This window comes from Porites lutea, chromosome 12, assembly GCF_958299795.1.
Source record: "Porites lutea chromosome 12, jaPorLute2.1, whole genome shotgun sequence".
Taxonomy (NCBI): domain Eukaryota; kingdom Metazoa; phylum Cnidaria; class Anthozoa; order Scleractinia; family Poritidae; genus Porites; species Porites lutea.
In genome coordinates, this window is record NC_133212.1 from 22276577 (window position 1) to 22293769 (window position 17193).

The 17193-nt window shown below is 38.8% G+C and overlaps 2 protein-coding genes across 2 annotated transcripts; one reads left to right on the forward strand and one right to left on the reverse strand.

The window, feature by feature from the left end:
• The first annotated feature begins 147 nt into the window (after positions 1-147).
• On the forward strand, positions 148-13239 carry LOC140921277 (glucosidase 2 subunit beta-like). The gene is made up of 19 exons (XM_073371264.1): positions 148-277; positions 796-912; positions 1518-1613; positions 2161-2218; positions 2739-2796; positions 3244-3303; positions 3665-3728; positions 3934-3999; positions 4474-4558; positions 4795-4861; positions 5961-6050; positions 7022-7076; positions 8100-8300; positions 9131-9196; positions 9275-9344; positions 10068-10157; positions 10388-10462; positions 11011-11107; positions 11830-13239. The coding sequence occupies exons 1-19, from the start codon at positions 160-162 to the stop codon at positions 11977-11979; spliced, it is 1683 nt and encodes a 560-aa protein (XP_073227365.1). The 5' UTR covers positions 148-159; the 3' UTR covers positions 11980-13239.
• On the reverse strand, positions 13213-17016 carry LOC140921279 (protein N-lysine methyltransferase METTL21D-like). The gene is made up of 5 exons (XM_073371267.1): positions 16769-17016; positions 16450-16560; positions 15698-15770; positions 15116-15235; positions 13213-14096 (listed from the first exon to the last, which is right to left on the reverse strand). Exons 1-5 carry the CDS (start codon positions 17014-17016, stop codon positions 13983-13985), a joined length of 666 nt encoding a protein of 221 aa, XP_073227368.1. The 3' UTR covers positions 13213-13982.
• Positions 17017-17193: the final 177 nt, after the last annotated feature.

Genomic DNA, 17193 nt, shown 5'->3' on the forward strand with positions numbered 1-17193 from the left:
GCCATCAGACCAAAGACGGGAACTTGAGAACACGAGACGGCTATTTTTTTCTCAGCGGTCTGTTGGCGGGAAAATCAACTTTGTTCGTTTCCAGTGTGTTTCAATTCATGCAAACGAGGCTCACCTCAGACTCCTCCATTGACGACACGTGTATCCAACATGGCGGCATGTCAATTTCTTTTTCGAATACAAATTTTTTCTTTATTTTTCCTCTGTCTTGGTTTGTTTAGCTTATATACAACATCAGCCTCAAGTATAAGAGGGGTTGCCCTAACTAGTAAGTATTTTCTACTAAATCTAAACGTTTACAGAGGCGATCTGCGCCTGCAAATCTGGTTCATAGTGGTTAAAAAATTTCCAAGACTTATCGATACTGCAGAGTATTGTTGTACTTTGTTTTAGGTAATGATGATATAATTTAGCCTTGGATTAACATGAGGAAGCTATGTCATAATTATCTCTTGAATCGGTGTAAGACCTTGTTTGTATAATAATTGAAACCCAGCGGAAAGGGTAAATATCTGGATGCAACTTAATTTGCCTTCCATGTTTAACCCTCTAAACTTGTATGCAGTGTGATTTTAAGAGTTAATTTTTTCATTAACGGCAAGTTGTAATTGCGCTTTCAAACAATGTAAAGTTCGATAAAAGGAAGCTGAAGAATGCAGGTCTGGAGAAGATTTAGTGTTATTGTTTAATGAAGCACTAAGTTTCTATGGTTTCAGCTGACAAACCATTCATTACCATTTGCAATAATTATGTGCTTCATGCATATTTTTTGTTTTTGCCTTTTAGGGTTACCATTTTATGATAGCTCAAAAGACTTCACTTGCTTTGATGGCTCTTTAACAGTTCCTTTTAATTCTGTAAATGATGATTATTGTGATTGTGCTGATGGTTCTGATGAACCAGGTATGGTAGCCGTCTCCATTTTTTGCCAAATGGTGTAACATCAATAAACTGTTATTTAGGTTTTCAGTGATTTTGTTACAAATTGTTATGGTGATTCCTGGGACCCATCTCGTGAAACATCATGGGTCCCATTTAGAAATGCTTGGGCCATTATGTAACCAGACAGTCAATCTGAAGACAGACTCTAAAACTCTGTATTACAATATACTGAAATTAAAATATAGTCTTTTTATTTTAATGCACAACAAAGGCTAAAAGAATATGCATTGTTCAACAACAGCCACAATAACTGCCACAGAAATACACAAATGGTCCGAATATCTCTACAAATACACATGTTCAGATTGATGATCAATCTTGTGTCCTACAGGATGCATACCATGAATTATTTAGCATTTTGGGGAATTTTTAAGCGTCAGGGACAAAGGACGCAGAGGTAACAAAATCACTGGCTTTTCCCCACTGTGGAGCCTGTTCCCAGGCTAACCCCCCAAAACCCCTTTATCATTACTCCTGTACTAAGGGTGGGAGAGATAAGCATTGACTAAATCATTGAAACCTTTCGATGCAAGATTATGACTAAAATTCTAAACTCGATCCTTTAGGAACTTCAGCTTGCTCCAATGGAATATTTCACTGTACAAATGCTGGATTTAGACCATTGAACATTCCTTCATCAAGAGTAAATGATGGCTTATGTGGTATGTCAGGAATTTATTTACATGTACATTGAGTGATATTTTTACTTTTGTAATAATTATTATATGGTGCATGTATTTGTGGCTATTAAAATATTAATATTAACAAAAGTGGAGCTCCATGCACGCCCCAATCGCACACAAGCAGAGCCCTATACCTAAGAAATGTGGTCATCTATCCATCCAAGAAATTTTGGTAATCACATGACTGTCTGTCCGCCCAACCACCCATCTGTCCTCACCGCGGGGGGACCAACATTAAATGTCAACCTTTTAGCTAGTGTGGGAGCCTGAAACCTGACATTGTACATCCATATTGTGGTTAATTGACAACTGTCAAAACAGGGTATCCGCTGATCAGTATCACATGACCATATTGCAGGCTCACATGTTGACCCATCTAGGTTATGTGTTTTTTTGAAGTTCTCTGCTGACAAGTTTTGAGTTTTCGACTGATCACAGGCTCAGGTTTAAGTGAATGTCTATTTATTAACTGGAACTTCGCCTTTAGCCTTGGCTAGATAATATATATTATATTTATAACATTCAGATTGCTGTGATGGCAGTGATGAATACGATGGATCAGTCAGTTGTCCAAATACCTGCAAGTAAGATATGAAAAATTACACGTATAAGAATCTCTAAGTCTAGTCAACAAAATAACCAATCAATTTTTATAGTAAAATTCTGCTAGTAATATTAATTTTCTTATTTGCAAATTAGGCATTCTGTTGTTGGTAACAATACATCTTGTGACCTTTCTCTGTGAATGTCACAGTTTGTCAGAGATGATTTGTTTACTCTGGCCAAAAAGAGAGAAAGGAGAGTAAAAGGCCTTTCACCAAGTCATTTTGGGCACATGTGATTGCCTTAAGTGAAAGTTTGCTTGGCAACAAGATAACTTAATTTTCTGTTATATTCTTGTTATTACTCTAATTGAGAAAATGCAATCTGTATAAGAAATTTTTTTTTAACACTACTCTCATTTTTTGTTAACTTTACATGAATTGAAAAACATAGAAAGTAGTTACAGCATGCAGTTATGATATCATAAGAACAGGCTTGTCGCTGGTGAATAAAAATTCCATTCAACCTGATTAACAACCTAGCTTCATAAATTTATTTCAGGGAACTTTATAAAGAACTTTACCAAAAACAGAAAGAAGAAGCTGAACTAGCAAAGCAGGTATCTAAACCTTTTCACCTAACTTTGCAGTTTTAAATAATTTTTCAGTTAACTTGTTTCCATGGTCTTTGCAACTACGATGTAGCTCAGCGCTATACGTACATTTGGATAACCCGTTAAATCCACGACCCCTTATGCCAACCCTAATCTAAGAGTTTGTAAGGCTTAAGGGTTAGAGTTGGGGGTAAGAGCTACAATAGGGTTAGATCAGAGACGCAATGAGAGGAAGTAATCAGCTCTTTTTTTTTTTTATTTGCTTCTATCTAAGTGACATCTCATACTACTCATGTCTACTGGTTGTGAAAAGATAAATGTACAAATTAATAATATTACAAAGCTACAAGAATTAGGAAATTGATGTGTGGAAACTTTAATGGTAAAGATAGGGCTACTATGCGCAAATGTATAAGACTCTGAAGCTGGTATCCATGATTTTCTTGATTCAAGGGTCTCGCTGTAAAACAAGACTACAGCAGACAGGGTCAAGAGACAAAAGAAGAAAGGAAGGTATGTGTTTTTTGGTTTTACATCTAGTTATTTTGGGAGATGGCCGAGGGTAACTATTAACCATGGTTCATATTATCAGTTCCCCAAGAGCCAAAGAAGTCATTGCCCCATAAATTCTTCGAGGACTTGGTACAGTACTACCTAAATGTCACCCCAGAGCTGAATGTTTGGAGCTAATAATTATCTGGTGCTAAAGAACTTTGTTATGCTGTTAAATTGGACAGTGCATGACTTTCTGTAGTGATCACTTTTTAATTTTCTTATTGCGTATTAATTAGGCTTGTCATGTACCTTTTTGCTTTCATTTATAATCTAGATTAATTTTGTAGAAAAATCATTCCTGTTTTAAAATTCCTTTTAGCAAAAGCTCGAGGAGCTTAAGAAACAGTTGGAAGATAAGAAAGCTTTGGTTGAAGAACTGAAAGGTACTATTAATAATGTTACAAGCTTAAGAAGCATCTTCAGTACAACTTACCTAGTGAGTCTCCTTTATAAGCAATGGCTCTGGTACACAGGTGGAAATCAGGAGTTTAAGCTAGGAAATTAAATTGTTAATCTACCAGACCCTCACAATAACATTTTGTCTTGTACATATTTATATATTATTGTTTTCCTTAACTGTATACTCAGGGAAAAAAGAGGAAGTTGAGGCAACTGAAAAGGAAGCCAAGGACAAACATGAAAAAGCATGGGAAGGTTAGAATCTTTATTGTGCTTTTAGGGTCTTAACAACATGAAGCCATTAGGCTTGGTTCGGACATCTTTGTGGCAAATATTTGTAGGTTTTTTTTTTTATTCAATTTCAAGTTCATTTATTCACACTTATTCACTTACAATACAACAACAATAAGGCCAGCATTGGAAGATAGTCCATTGACAGGTCTAAGATTGGGTGGGGGGCTGCGTAACCAATGGCGTTGTGGCAAAACCAGAGGGTGGGTAGGGAGGGGACTTTTTGTCACGTTCCGAAATCTTTCTGTGTCTTCTCAAACATGAAATTTATTCTGAATTGTTTGGTGGTCCTGTGGTTCATTCATAATAAATGGGTGCACAGGGCACCCATCCTAACTTGGTTCTGTAGCTTGCCATGTGGAAAGGATTTTGCATGGATCTAGTTATCCTTCAGTTGATATGCTTAATGAGTTCTGTTCTCATAATTTTTTTATTTAGAAACCAAGGTCAAGATATTGGCTGAAAGAGACAGAGCATCTGCAGAGGCTGCCTTTAAAGCTCTTGATACTAATGCTGATGGAAGGTTAATATGTTGCACATTTTTTGTACTTTCTCTGGTGTTTTCGAGGCTGGTCAAAAAAACCAGTTTTCTTCCATGAAATATGTTAGTATTTATTTATTTATTATTTCTGAAGAATTCACAGAAAGGGTGAATTTATTTTACCATTATAGCTCTACTGCTGGGTTTATTATGAAAACATTTTCATTTTTTTGCAGTTTTTCAATATAAATATAATATGTACTATGTCTTCACTATAGACTCACAGTCCAAGAAGTTGTTGATACTGAACTCATGGATAAGAAATACACTGAAGATGAGGCTAGAGTGAGTGCCTGTAATATTTTGCCATTTTATACTCGCAAATCTTTACTTTTAATTGATACAAAACATACACAGTATTACTACAGCATCTCGGCTAAATCAAGCCTCCTAAATAGTAATAATAATGAAATAATGATGATCATGATGATAATAGTAAGGTTATAATCATTGTAGTAGCAATTATTAATAGTAATATTGAAAATAAATAGAGGATATTACACGGTGGCGAGAAGATATGAATTTTATGTTCGAGTGGCAAGAACAATATCTCACGAGTGAGCGAAGCGAACGAGTGAGATATTGTTCTTGCCACGAGAACATAAAATTCATATCTTCGAGCCAACGTGTAATGTTCTTTTTATTATATGGAGAAACCAATTCAACAAAAGCAAAAGGCGGGAATCGTGACGTCATTGAACGATACGACACTCACAAAGGTGACATACGGAAAATACGCCACTCGGGTCCCGGATGAAGTGGCGTATGGAATCTACGAGTGGTTTAGTTCCCAGTAAAACTCTCTCCTCCATATAATAATAATGATTATGTTACTGCAATGTTACGTACTACTCATTAACCAAGAGTGAGGTCATTACAACGAAATTTCAGACTGAGGCCTTGATGTATTGCTCGGTCAATACATCAAGGGTGAGGTCTGAGATTTCCCTGTAAGGACCGAATGGACCAGGTTAATAAGTTATTTATTATTTTTATGGCCTTTTCATTATGGACCTGAGCCTGCAATCAATTAAAACCAACAACTGGTCAGCAGATAACTTTAAAAAAAACACGTCACCTCAATGAGTTGTACAGTTGAGCCCACAATACAGTCAGGTGATACTGGTCAGCAGATACCCTTTTTGACAGCTGTCAATTGACCATAACATGGATGTTCATAAGAATGTCCGCTATCAAGTTCAAACACAGATTGTGTATGCCTTGGACACCTAGCTAGTAATACCGGGTCATTACAATGAAACAGCCAATCAGTGTGCATGCATGTACTACTGTAGCCATATAATAAAGTAAAATATGGAAAAAATAATAATAGTGATGACAGTAATGGATAAGATCTGCAATGATTGAAATTATTTTTTTCCAGGAACTTCTTGGAGGTTATGAGGAGTCAGACTTTGAAAGCTTTTTCACCGCACTTTGGAGCACATTCAAAGGGAAATACCTTCATAAACAGGTAAAATGATTAAATTTTGTTTGACTATTCTCTTTTGAAGCCATTGGAGGAGATTTTTATTTGTTACAGTGTGGTTGACAGCACCAGCACTTTACTTATCAGTGAGAAGATTTTCAAGTTGTGTTAGTAGACCCAAATACAGTGGAACCCTGTTAATACAGTCACCGATGGGCCAAAAAAATTTGGCCGCATTAACAGATAACCGTATTAAAAAGGGTTTTTTTACATGAAAATGTTTGGCAGTTTTGCCAGGAGATCAAAACAGGTCGCTGTAATAACGAGGTGACTGTATTACTGAGGTGGCCTTGTGTACATGTATAGGGCTGGGATGGCCATAAAGTTGACTTGAAAAAAGTAAGGGTTTATGTGTAGTTAACGAACAAGCAGTCTTGCTTTTTTAAGAGTGCCTCATGTTTTAGACTAGATATAAAAAACAAACTGTTAGTTAATGGATGCCTTCAACTTCCTGTTATGTGGATCTAGTCAGCAGTGTGCAAAGATTGAGGGTCTTGTCCGATAGCCCAGGGCAAGTAGATTTTGCTGTAGGGATAGCGAATTCTGTTCTTAACTTGCCCAATGGGCAAGCAAAGTTTTCTAGGCAACTCAAATTACAGAAGAACTGTATTCAATCCTGCTCATCCTAAAAGTATTTCAGGCTAATTTAAATAACTCATGGGCTAGTACATGGTCGCTACAGCCTGCCCGTATGGCGGGCTGTGATATTGACTTTCTTTGCACCCTGTTCAGTCTTGCAGTAGTATTTTGATTTGGCTTGATTTTGGCCAAGACAATTAATGGAGATATAAGCCATGTCTCCACCAGATGCAGATTCATCAAATGTTAATTTCCTTTGTATCTTCTTGTATTTAGTCCATTGTTGAGTTTCAGTGTCTTCTTAATTTATGAGTGTTATAAAGTCATATGTAAGTCAATCTAAACTCCTACTAATAAATATCATTCTATTATCCCAGACAGAACCACCAACATCTGAAGAATCTGAGAAAGCGGGAGAAAAGCCAACAGATGGTGTGTTAATATTTAGCAGAAAAAAAAATGTGGTTGAATATATGTGATATTAGATCTGACTAGATGAAGCTCTTATAATGTTTCATAATAATTCTGTATATTGCCACCGCACGCCTATGGGTTTTTCAAGTTTAAAATTTTGCTCATAACTTAATCAGGAAGGCTAGAAAGTCTAACTGTTTGCAAATTTCAAAGGGTAGCACTTTCTCCTCAGTTGTTTAAAGGGGTTATTTCACAAGGGTATTGCTGTTTAACCCTTTAAGTCCTAATAGTGACCAAGATCAATTTTCTCTTAACAATATCCATACATTGTCAAGAGATTAGGTTATGAGAATTTATAAAATGATCACCCAAGAGAAAATGCCTTGATCTTTTATCAAATTCTCACAACTAATTCTTTAAGGAAATGTATGAAGATCAGTTTGGAGAATTTGTATATAGATACCGGGGCTTAAAGGGTTAAGGCTAATTCTCTGCTGAAGTTATTACTTAGTGCCTTTACAAAATGTACCCAAATACAAAATGCTCCTGTACAGTAATGAAGATATCTGACAAATTTTATCAGGGAGCACAAAGCATAATTTTTCTGGCAATTTTTGCAGACAATAGCATTGAAACTTGAAAATGTTGGGCCAACTTTTTCAAGGTTTGATCTATATCCATTTTCGCCATCCATTTCAACCGACGAGAGGAAACAGTTTTAGTGCCTAAATAATGGTGTTAAAGAATTAAACTGGACTGTTAAATCTGGATTTCTGTGGAAGCAAAGACACGTTTTATATTTTTTTAAGAAAGTTAACAAATAGCGTGACACACCGTTGCAAGGAACCTGAATTGATATTGTTATTGGAAATCAAACATTGCATGCACAGCCTACAGATTAGTCAATTATCTTCTAGCAGATAACTAACTAATCTGTAGGTTGCGCTGATTTCCAAAATTAGCTGTAGGCTCTTAGCCAATGAGAAGACAGATAGTGAGTTAAATGTATAATAAATTTATTTATATGTTATGAACCTTAAGCTGCAGCTGCTGAGCCTGAGGACCCACCCTCCCCCCCTCCAATTGACGACAACCTTGATGAAGATGAAGATTTGCCAGATGTTCCTGGCGATGATGATGATGAAGAGGAAGAGGAGGATGAAGATGGTGATGATGGGAAGGAGATTCCTGATGAACTTAAACAGGAAGCTGAGAAAAGAGCTGCAGAAAGCTCCAAAGAGAGTGGGTTCATAAATCAAGTAGAACTCTCTAAACTACCCAAAAAAAGCCCCAGGGCTTATAGTTTTCAAAGGCCCTTTTTGGGGAGCTTATTTTTGGAGGGGCTTATATTCGGAGGGGCATACCTATGGCGGAAAATTTGCGTTCCAAAATCGATTCGGCTAGCCCCATGGTTGCAAGGAAATTTACCGTTTTTGCTTTGTTTTACTTTGTTTTTGAGGGCAATTTCCAAGTATGAGCCCCCAGGGAGGCTTAGATTTGGAGTGGCGAATTTAACGGAGGGCTTTTTGTGTTACGAGTTTGACGGGCTATATTTGGAGGGGCGTATGTACATGGAAACTATTATGTAAGACAGAAAGGTGTCTTTTGCTGAGGTTGAATCGTAATTGTGTGGTAGGCGTAGATTACAAAGATGTACCAAGTTTTCTTAAAATCCTCGAATAAACGCATATTTTTTTGATTGGGTGGGTAGTTTATTCGAGATTGGTGTTTATTGGTAGTTTTGCTTTCATTGAGGGTGGCATTTAAATAGAGTAAATAAAGTAGTATTATTGTTAAACCAGACTTGAATAGCTTTGAAAAAATGAGTAGCTTTAGAGCTTTACATTATCAAGCGATCATGGAATTTATGTCTTACTCATTTGTGAATTAATTTTCCTTTTTCTTGCACAATATTCTATTCTAAGACCGCACCCCTCACTTCAGACATTTCCTTTTGAACGTGAACTGAAAGAGCATAATCAGTATTATTATCAAGCTTTAATTTTTTTTCTTTTCAAGTTAACGCTGGTTAAGTAAACCTGACTGACTTTGCTGTGGCATTTCACTTACAGAGAACAAAGAAGGTGATGATTTAAAGATGCCTGAATACGATGAAGAGACACAAGCCAAAATTACCGGTACATTTTATTTGCTCATCATTGACGAGCTGTGGAGTTGAGGAGTTGTACTAACAATTGTTTTAATATTTGCTACAGCTGCTGATCAGGCCAGGAAAGAATTTAATGACGCAGAGTCAGCTACTCGAGACACAGAAAAGGAAATCAGGTCTGTTTATCTGTCTATGCCCCAATATCCACATACAAATTCTCCAAACTGATCTCTATACATTTCCTTAAAGAATGAGTTGAGAGAATTTGATAAAAGATCAAAGCATTTTCTCTTAGGTGATCATTTTATTAATTCTCATAACTTAATCTCTTGACATTGTATGGATATTTTTAGGAGAAAATTGATGTTGGTCACAATTGGGATTTAAAGGGTTAACTGTTTATGCAAACAGCCGAACAACAACAAACGTATGCGATTTATGTGGTATGATCCAAATACAGGCTGTGTGAGAAGACAGGCTATCAACCTTTTTAAATCATGTTATCTTGTACTACATGACTACAACAAGAGCGATAGGTCCAAAGGGAAAGATTTGCTTCATAACGCCCGTAGAGGGAATTAAGGAAATTTATTATTATTATAATTAAAGAAAGGATTCTTTGAGGAACTGATGAGAAGGGTTTGGTAAATGTTGTGGTCGACAAGAGCAAGCTACACATTTAGAAGTCCATAAAAAAGACATATGACAAAATGTATATTTTAAAAAGGTTGTGTTGGGGGTAATCTACTCTAAAAATGATGAGAATGAGAAAGGCAAGTGATAGTTGAGTGGGGGATGACAGAGGGGGCGTCGTCATTGCTTAAGCTCCCTTCCCGGTTGGATAAAAGCTGTGTTGCTCTTTCAAGCAGTATAACTGTGTTTGGTTCTCCTCTTTTTAGTGATCTTGAACGTGTCTTGAACTTGAATCTGGGTCAAGAAGAAGAATTTTCGCCACTTCAAGGCCAGTGCTTCGAATACACTGACAGGGAGTAAGTATTCACTTGTGTTACAACTAAATCAAGATGCACAAGCAGGATGGAGTACATGTATTGAGGCGCGTCACGGAGTAGCATGGAGTGACATGTTATAGCGTAGTTAACCACACACCAGTCATTTTTTCGGCGACGCCTAAAATATACCGGAGACTGTCTTACAATCTTGCATTTGAATTCGCAGGCGCGTCAAGACAACTGAAGTTTCCTTTTCTCTCGATTTTCAGGTATCTATACAAAGTTTGCCCATTTGACAAAGCTTCTCAACAACCAAAGGACGGAGGCTCAGAAACATCTCTCGGGTGAGCATTTTGTCGAATTTCGTTTTCTTATTATATCTTTCCTTTATTTATAAGACAGGCATTTCCTTCCTTTAATAGAGAGGCAAGGTTGATAGACCAAGCGATCGAATTATGCTGCAATAGCCCCGTCACCTACTTTGGGCTTTGTTAAAACTATAGCGGATAGCCTTTCATGTCACGTCAAACTGGAGAAACAGTTTTTCATCCGTTATTGCCAAGTGTTTTATCTAGTTTCTCAACTTTTGAGAAAAATATAAATAAATACAGTCGAATCCCGGTAACTCGAACCCTCTATAACTCGAACCTACCACTAACTCGAAGCAATTTACATTTCCCGTCAGATCGCATTCTTTATAATTTCACCCTCGGTAACTCAAACTATTTTCTCTTTTCCTTGAGGGTTCGAATTATCGGGAGTTGACTGTAAAAATAAAAAAGGCGAAGGAAGAAGCTCGCTAAACTTTATTCATGAGTCATGTGAAAGATTCTTCGGTTCTTTGGTGCGATTCCCATCATTAAAGAATTTCTTGTAAACAAATTTCTTGTAGAACTTGGGGTGAATGGACAGGAGACCCCAACAAGTACAGTCAAATGAAGTATTCAGGAGGACAGAGCTGCTGGAATGGACCTAGTAGGTCAGCTGTGGTAAGTCAGAAAAAAATGGTGTTGTGTTCACACATTGAGCGAGTACCCGCGACATGTAACCGTGTACATAGTTACTCCATTTCACCCTGTCGGACTCCATTTTAAACAAGAGCTTAGCAGCGAGTACAAAGCAGTGGACTGCTACAGAACGAAAACGATGCACACACAGGGACCTTGCGACTGTTTCTCGAAAGTCCCGATAACTTTTGGGGCCCGAAAGCTGTTTTGTGTTTGTTGTGTTTGCATTCAAGATCAAAGTTTCAATAACTTTGAAAATAGAACAATAAAAGTATCAGTAAACGAAGCAATTTTGATTGGTTTGTGGGCTAGGAACTGTGGTACTATTCAAGAGGTTTTGCTTTTGAAATTTGCCTTCGGGCCCGAAAAGTTTCCGGGTCTTTTGAGAAATTAGCCGCTGGCGCTCATGTTTGTGTCTGAGGACCTTGTACTCACGCATCGGCACCGTGCCCGAATTATAGCGTGGGTACTTCAAAAAAGCGAGTGTTCACATTAGTGCCCAGCAAATACGTTCCCAGGCACCATGCCCGGTAACAAAGTGTGAACGCGACCTGACTATACTCAATTGCCTTCAGTGTAACTTCCACGGTTGTGTCTCATCCCCTTGTTTCTTATTTGTACACATTAGGGTGCGTAGATCTAACGAAAAATTACATTGCCAACCAGAAACTGTATTAAACCTCTGCTTCGTGTTACTTGTGTAGGTAAACCTTCGATGTGGCTCGGCAAATGAATTGGTGCAAGTAACGGAACCTAGCAGATGTGAATATCTCATGGAATTCAAAACTCCTGCTGCGTGCCAGAACGTTGATGTGGAGTCGTCTTTCACTCACCAACATGGCGATGAGCTTTGACCACTCATCCTGTACAGAATTTTCTATTAGAAAAATTTATTAATTTTGTTATCTGGCAGTTGTGTCATAAGCTGGCAAGACACTAGACTGCGAGCAGTCTCTCTTTTTCTTCAGATTTAGTGAGAGCAATGCACGCGCGCGGGAGCGGCGAAGCCGCGAGACGCGCAAAACGAGGGCGGCAGCCCGAGAAGAAAAAAGTGCTCTCCCGTCTCGCGCCATCAGTCACGCGCCGTCTTGCTCGACGGACTACAGAAAAAAGAGAGACTGCTGGTAGTCTAGCAAGACACAAGCACAATGAAAACTGAGCGGGGCTACCTGTTCTATAAAAAAATATTGTCAGCGGTTATCACTACAAGCGGCTTGCGCAGCTAAGGCCTTGTTTATATGGACAAAAGTCGTGCCGGGGATAAGGCTCACTCGCCTACCCCGGCGAGCTCTCCTGGGCGAGCGGCGAGCCAACTTTTTCTACATTTTCTTACAAAACGAGGCGAACTGTTTAAATGAGAAACGAAAAGTTGGTTTGGCTAGAAGAGCGACTCTTCTAGCTGGGTCATCTTTTTTGTGATGGTAGAGTCACCCTCGTGACTGGGCAAACGTTTCTCCACATAAACACTTCGGCCCGGCCAAGTCAAGACAATAGGGATTTTACGATCTAACGAGGCGACGGCAACGGTGGCGATTATTCCTACCCACTTACTTTGTCAAATGTAGGCGAACCCTCCTGAAGCTGAATTTCAGAGAACCATATCCAAGCTCAGAACGAGAAATAAAATTTCGTCGTTGCTTGACGTTTACGTCCTGCATAAAACGCGAATCTTGGCATTTTCACGTCGTGGTCGTGAAAAAACGGGAAAGGAATGTACAAAAAAGTGTGATACACGTGCGAAGTTGTTGTTTTGCTTATCAAACCGTTTTTTTTTTCCTTTTTTTTTACGTTCTCGTTGCCGTCCGCTTCTCGACGCGTCGCTGGATCTTGAAGTTCCTATTCAGAACATGCGCAAGCGCTATTGGCGCGAACAAAGGGGTAAAATTTTTCTTATAAACACTCTCGAAAGTTGAATCGGCTGGGATGCTGACCAATCTACCCGGGACAGGATTTCTCCATGTAAACGAGGTCTTAAGGAATTTATCAACTTTTTGTAATAGAGCCGTTGCTCACGCGGCCAAGGTTCAAATTATTGATAGTCTTTATGACCACCCGATGCATGTAATGTAATGTAGGCTAACGCAATCTCAATAAAATCATGTTCATTCTTTTTATTTCCGTGTGTGTAGGCCATAGCGTTTATCAATAACAACAAATATCCCACCTAGGATTTGCACCCGGAAGTTTTTCACTCTCTCTATATCATGCTGTATAAAACGCTCCATGGGCCTTGAAAACTAGTATGCTGTAGCAACAGCGACAGTGACGGCAGCGATAACGTCTCTATAAAATGAATTCGTTTTCTCTTAAACATTGTCCCATTCAAGGTATTCCAACTCGCTTTAAATGTCAAATGTAAGCCAATTTCCCATCAAGTTGATTTCTTGGGACCACACCCAAGTGTAAAGAGAGAAATAAACATCAGTCGCTGTGTGTTCACGTCGCATGAGGAAGTTTCACGTTGTGATCGTACAGTAAGAAACGGAACGAAATGAACAAAACGTGTGCTGCACCAGTCTGCTACACAACCGCCGTTAGTGTTGTCACGCGACGCTCCTCCCCAGGATCCGCCAATGGAACCGAAGCAGCAGTATGGATTTTGTGCATGCCGGCGTAAGACCTATTCGGTATAGCATGATCATAGCCTTAATGGAGCAGAAATACCCTGAGCGTACTTATAACCACGCCCTGTTCACCGATAAAGTCAAAGTCCACACCAAAATCGACGCTGGAACTCCTTTCTCAAACACAGACTGCATATGATCTTTTCCAGTGGATTCCACTGATGACCAGTAGAGTTCCACACCATAGCTGTAGTCTCACCAACAAGAAGGGGATAGGTCATTTTTTTTTGCTGTCAAAGCTTGACATCTTTTTTTGTCAATCTCAGTAAGTGTATATCTGGGCTGTGGTAGACTGGGTCTTGGTGTTCTTCTGGGATTTCTTTCACTGTAAAGTGTTCTCTCACCAGCTGAAAACAAATCAAATCAAAATAAAACAATAGATTGATGTCCCTGTTACAAGCATATCCCATGAGACACTCCTCCAATGAATTGCCTTCAAGATCTTCCCTCATTCCAAACAGCACGCTCTCAACATTGCTAATTCTAGCAACATGCAGGATGCACGTCGTGCATGTTGCTGATTCAATTAAGGTTGTTTAGGGCATTGGGAATTGCACACTGGTAAGCTATTGTTTGGTGGGCATTCAAGCAAATCAATGCAGTAAGCTCTGTATTCCCAAATGCTCAATTTCCACTTCCCAATGGCCAAAGCAAGGTTTTTTGATTCAGCTATATATGGCCTAACTCTCCACGAGTAGCCTGTACGTATGCAGATGTTGTTTTCAAACATGGATGAGCAAGCATGGGCGAGTGTGCAAGCCTGGAACATGAGAATGAGGGTGGAGCACGTGAAAGAAAAAGAAACATCGACTTTCTTCTTTCCCCACCCCCTTGCCCTAGAAGTCAATAAATCCCCTGCGGTTTCTTTTTTCATATGCACACTCGAGGATCTCTAAAGAGAGAAGAGAGGGTCTGTGAACAGGCTACTCATTGAACCTCTACACAGCTTACTCATGTCTGATGTTACAGCATGAGAAGTCATAGGTTTGAATCCTGTTGGGAATTCATGACCGTCTTTTTCTTTGCTCCACACTCATTACATGCTAATTGTCATACATTTAAAATCATTATTCTTTCAAAATACTTCTCTGTTTCTGTTTGACCCCATTTCCCTGGCTCAATTGCCATAACCAACCGGCGTTGACCAAATTTGAAGAAGAGAGCAATACACCGTTGATTTGATGGTATATTTGATTAGAAATGAGGTTAATTGTTTGGTCTTCTTGCTGGGAAACAAGGCTGCATAGGCAATAGACCATCCATCAATTGCATTTCCTCTTTTCCTTGGTGGATAACAGTCTCCTTGATCTGCATAATTCTTCATATCATACAAAAGTTGAATTTAATAACTGCTAAATATTTGTACCTCATGGAACTTTTTCTCTAGCAAAGGTTTATTGCCTGTTGTCCTCTCTTCATAGCATATTAGCACAGTGGTGTTGGCATCACTTAGATCACACAGGGTCACCACAAGTGGAAATAGGGACTTGAAAAAATAGTAATAATAATAAAAATTATTATAAATAGAAAATAATTATAATAACAAAACTAATAATGATGATGATGATGATGAAGATGTTTAAGTACATGTAGCATGAAGCACCTAGGAAAATTGCTACCCTGCTGGAAAGTATTCTATTCCATCGCAGCGATATATTCCCAGAACTTTTTGTCGCCAGAACCCACCTATACATCTTGGTGAAAAGAGACAAATGTAATATTGGCAAGAGTTGAACCCAGACACACAGATCTTAAGTTTGACATGTTTTTACAACTCGGCCACCACACCCCCAAGTTAGACCAATACTTATCACTAATCCAGAACAATGGCTTAAATCATATATGTAGCCTGCTATAATGTAATTTTGTTGTTACATCATGACAAACAATGTTTCTGCAATGCCCAAGTATGCCTATATCTCTGCAGAGCAAACATGAACATCCTCACCTCTTCATAATAAATGCAATCAGCTACTAGAATGATGTCTGGGGTAGGTTGAAAGGTTGATACATCTTGACCCCTAAAACACATCAGCATTGAAACATGTAAATAATATGTTATACCAGCAGATGTAGTTTAATATTGAATTATAAAGATGTCAATGTAAGTTACTGTCGTCGTCATAATAAAAAAATCAAACTGAAGCAACAAGATTAGCCCCCTCTGCAGGCAACTCCTTTTGTAATGGTTACATTGACCATAGGAGTCTGAGAATGAGAAAAGAAGAAAGGAATAAGGAGGACTTCATTGTCACTTCCTGTTCTCTCCCCATTCTCCCACCACGCCGCCCTCACCCGTTCTCGAAAACAGGACATTGACGTCTGCGGATGAGGCTACAACAAGATTTAGGGGAGCACAAGATATCACAAAAGTCATGATGGATCCAAGCTGCATTGAATAATGTAAGGTGCTTCTAACTTTTGAGACAGTGGATGGAATCCTGTGGTATTACCACTAAACTAAACCTCTCATATGGTATTCAGCAATTTTCAAAACTAAGTTTACAAATTGCTTTTGTTGAGTCACTTCTGGGAGTTAAAAAGTGAAAGAAGAAACTATGCTTTGTGCCAGTCTGAACTCTAGATTGATCGAATAGCCATTTTTGTTTAGATTATGTATTGACACAAGTCGCCTCACTAGGCCTTTGCTGGGACAACTTTTCCAGGAAATTGAAATATTAGCTTATAAGAACTACTTACCATTCTAGAGAATTTGCAATGAAGCTTCCAGTTATGAGGTGTTGATTGATTTGTCTGTTTGACTCAATGAGTGGTACGACTGTTGGCAAGTCAGTACAACAGACATGTGCACTAAAAATAGACAAAAAGGGGGACTCACAACTGCTTTAATCGGTACTTAAATGATTGAAGCATAACTTCGACTACAAGTTCCCTGCTAGCAAGGCCCTGTTAGGGTAAATTTCAAACAGGTGACATGGTCTTGAAGCAGTGACTAGATGAAAAGGCGACAAATGACACTGAATTGTAATCAGGGTTGACAGTGTTAAATGTACCTTACCCACAAGCTGCAGCAATTAGTCCTACTACTCCAGTACCTGCACCAAGCTCAATAACGCGTCTGTTTGCCAGCCCGTCTGTGGAGCAAAAATGGTCCGTTTGTATATATTTAGCAAGAACCAAAGCAGCATCCCACACCACACAGCTTTCATCGCCTACTTCAGCTTGCTGGATTCTTAGTGTTCCATTCTTACACTCGACTTCCCTCTCAAATGTGCGGTTGCAAATCTCACCAGCAAGCTCCGCCATTTTGAATTTCATAGGTATCCGCTGACCTTACCTTTAGTTCCAAGGCCCTTTTCTAAGCACTAGACAGCTGACTGCGAACAGCAGGGGAATTGTCCCTTCGCGAAGACTGAAAACTATGTCATTTTATCCACAGTTATTTTTAAAGACTTCAAGAGATGTTCCAGACCAGTACCCAAC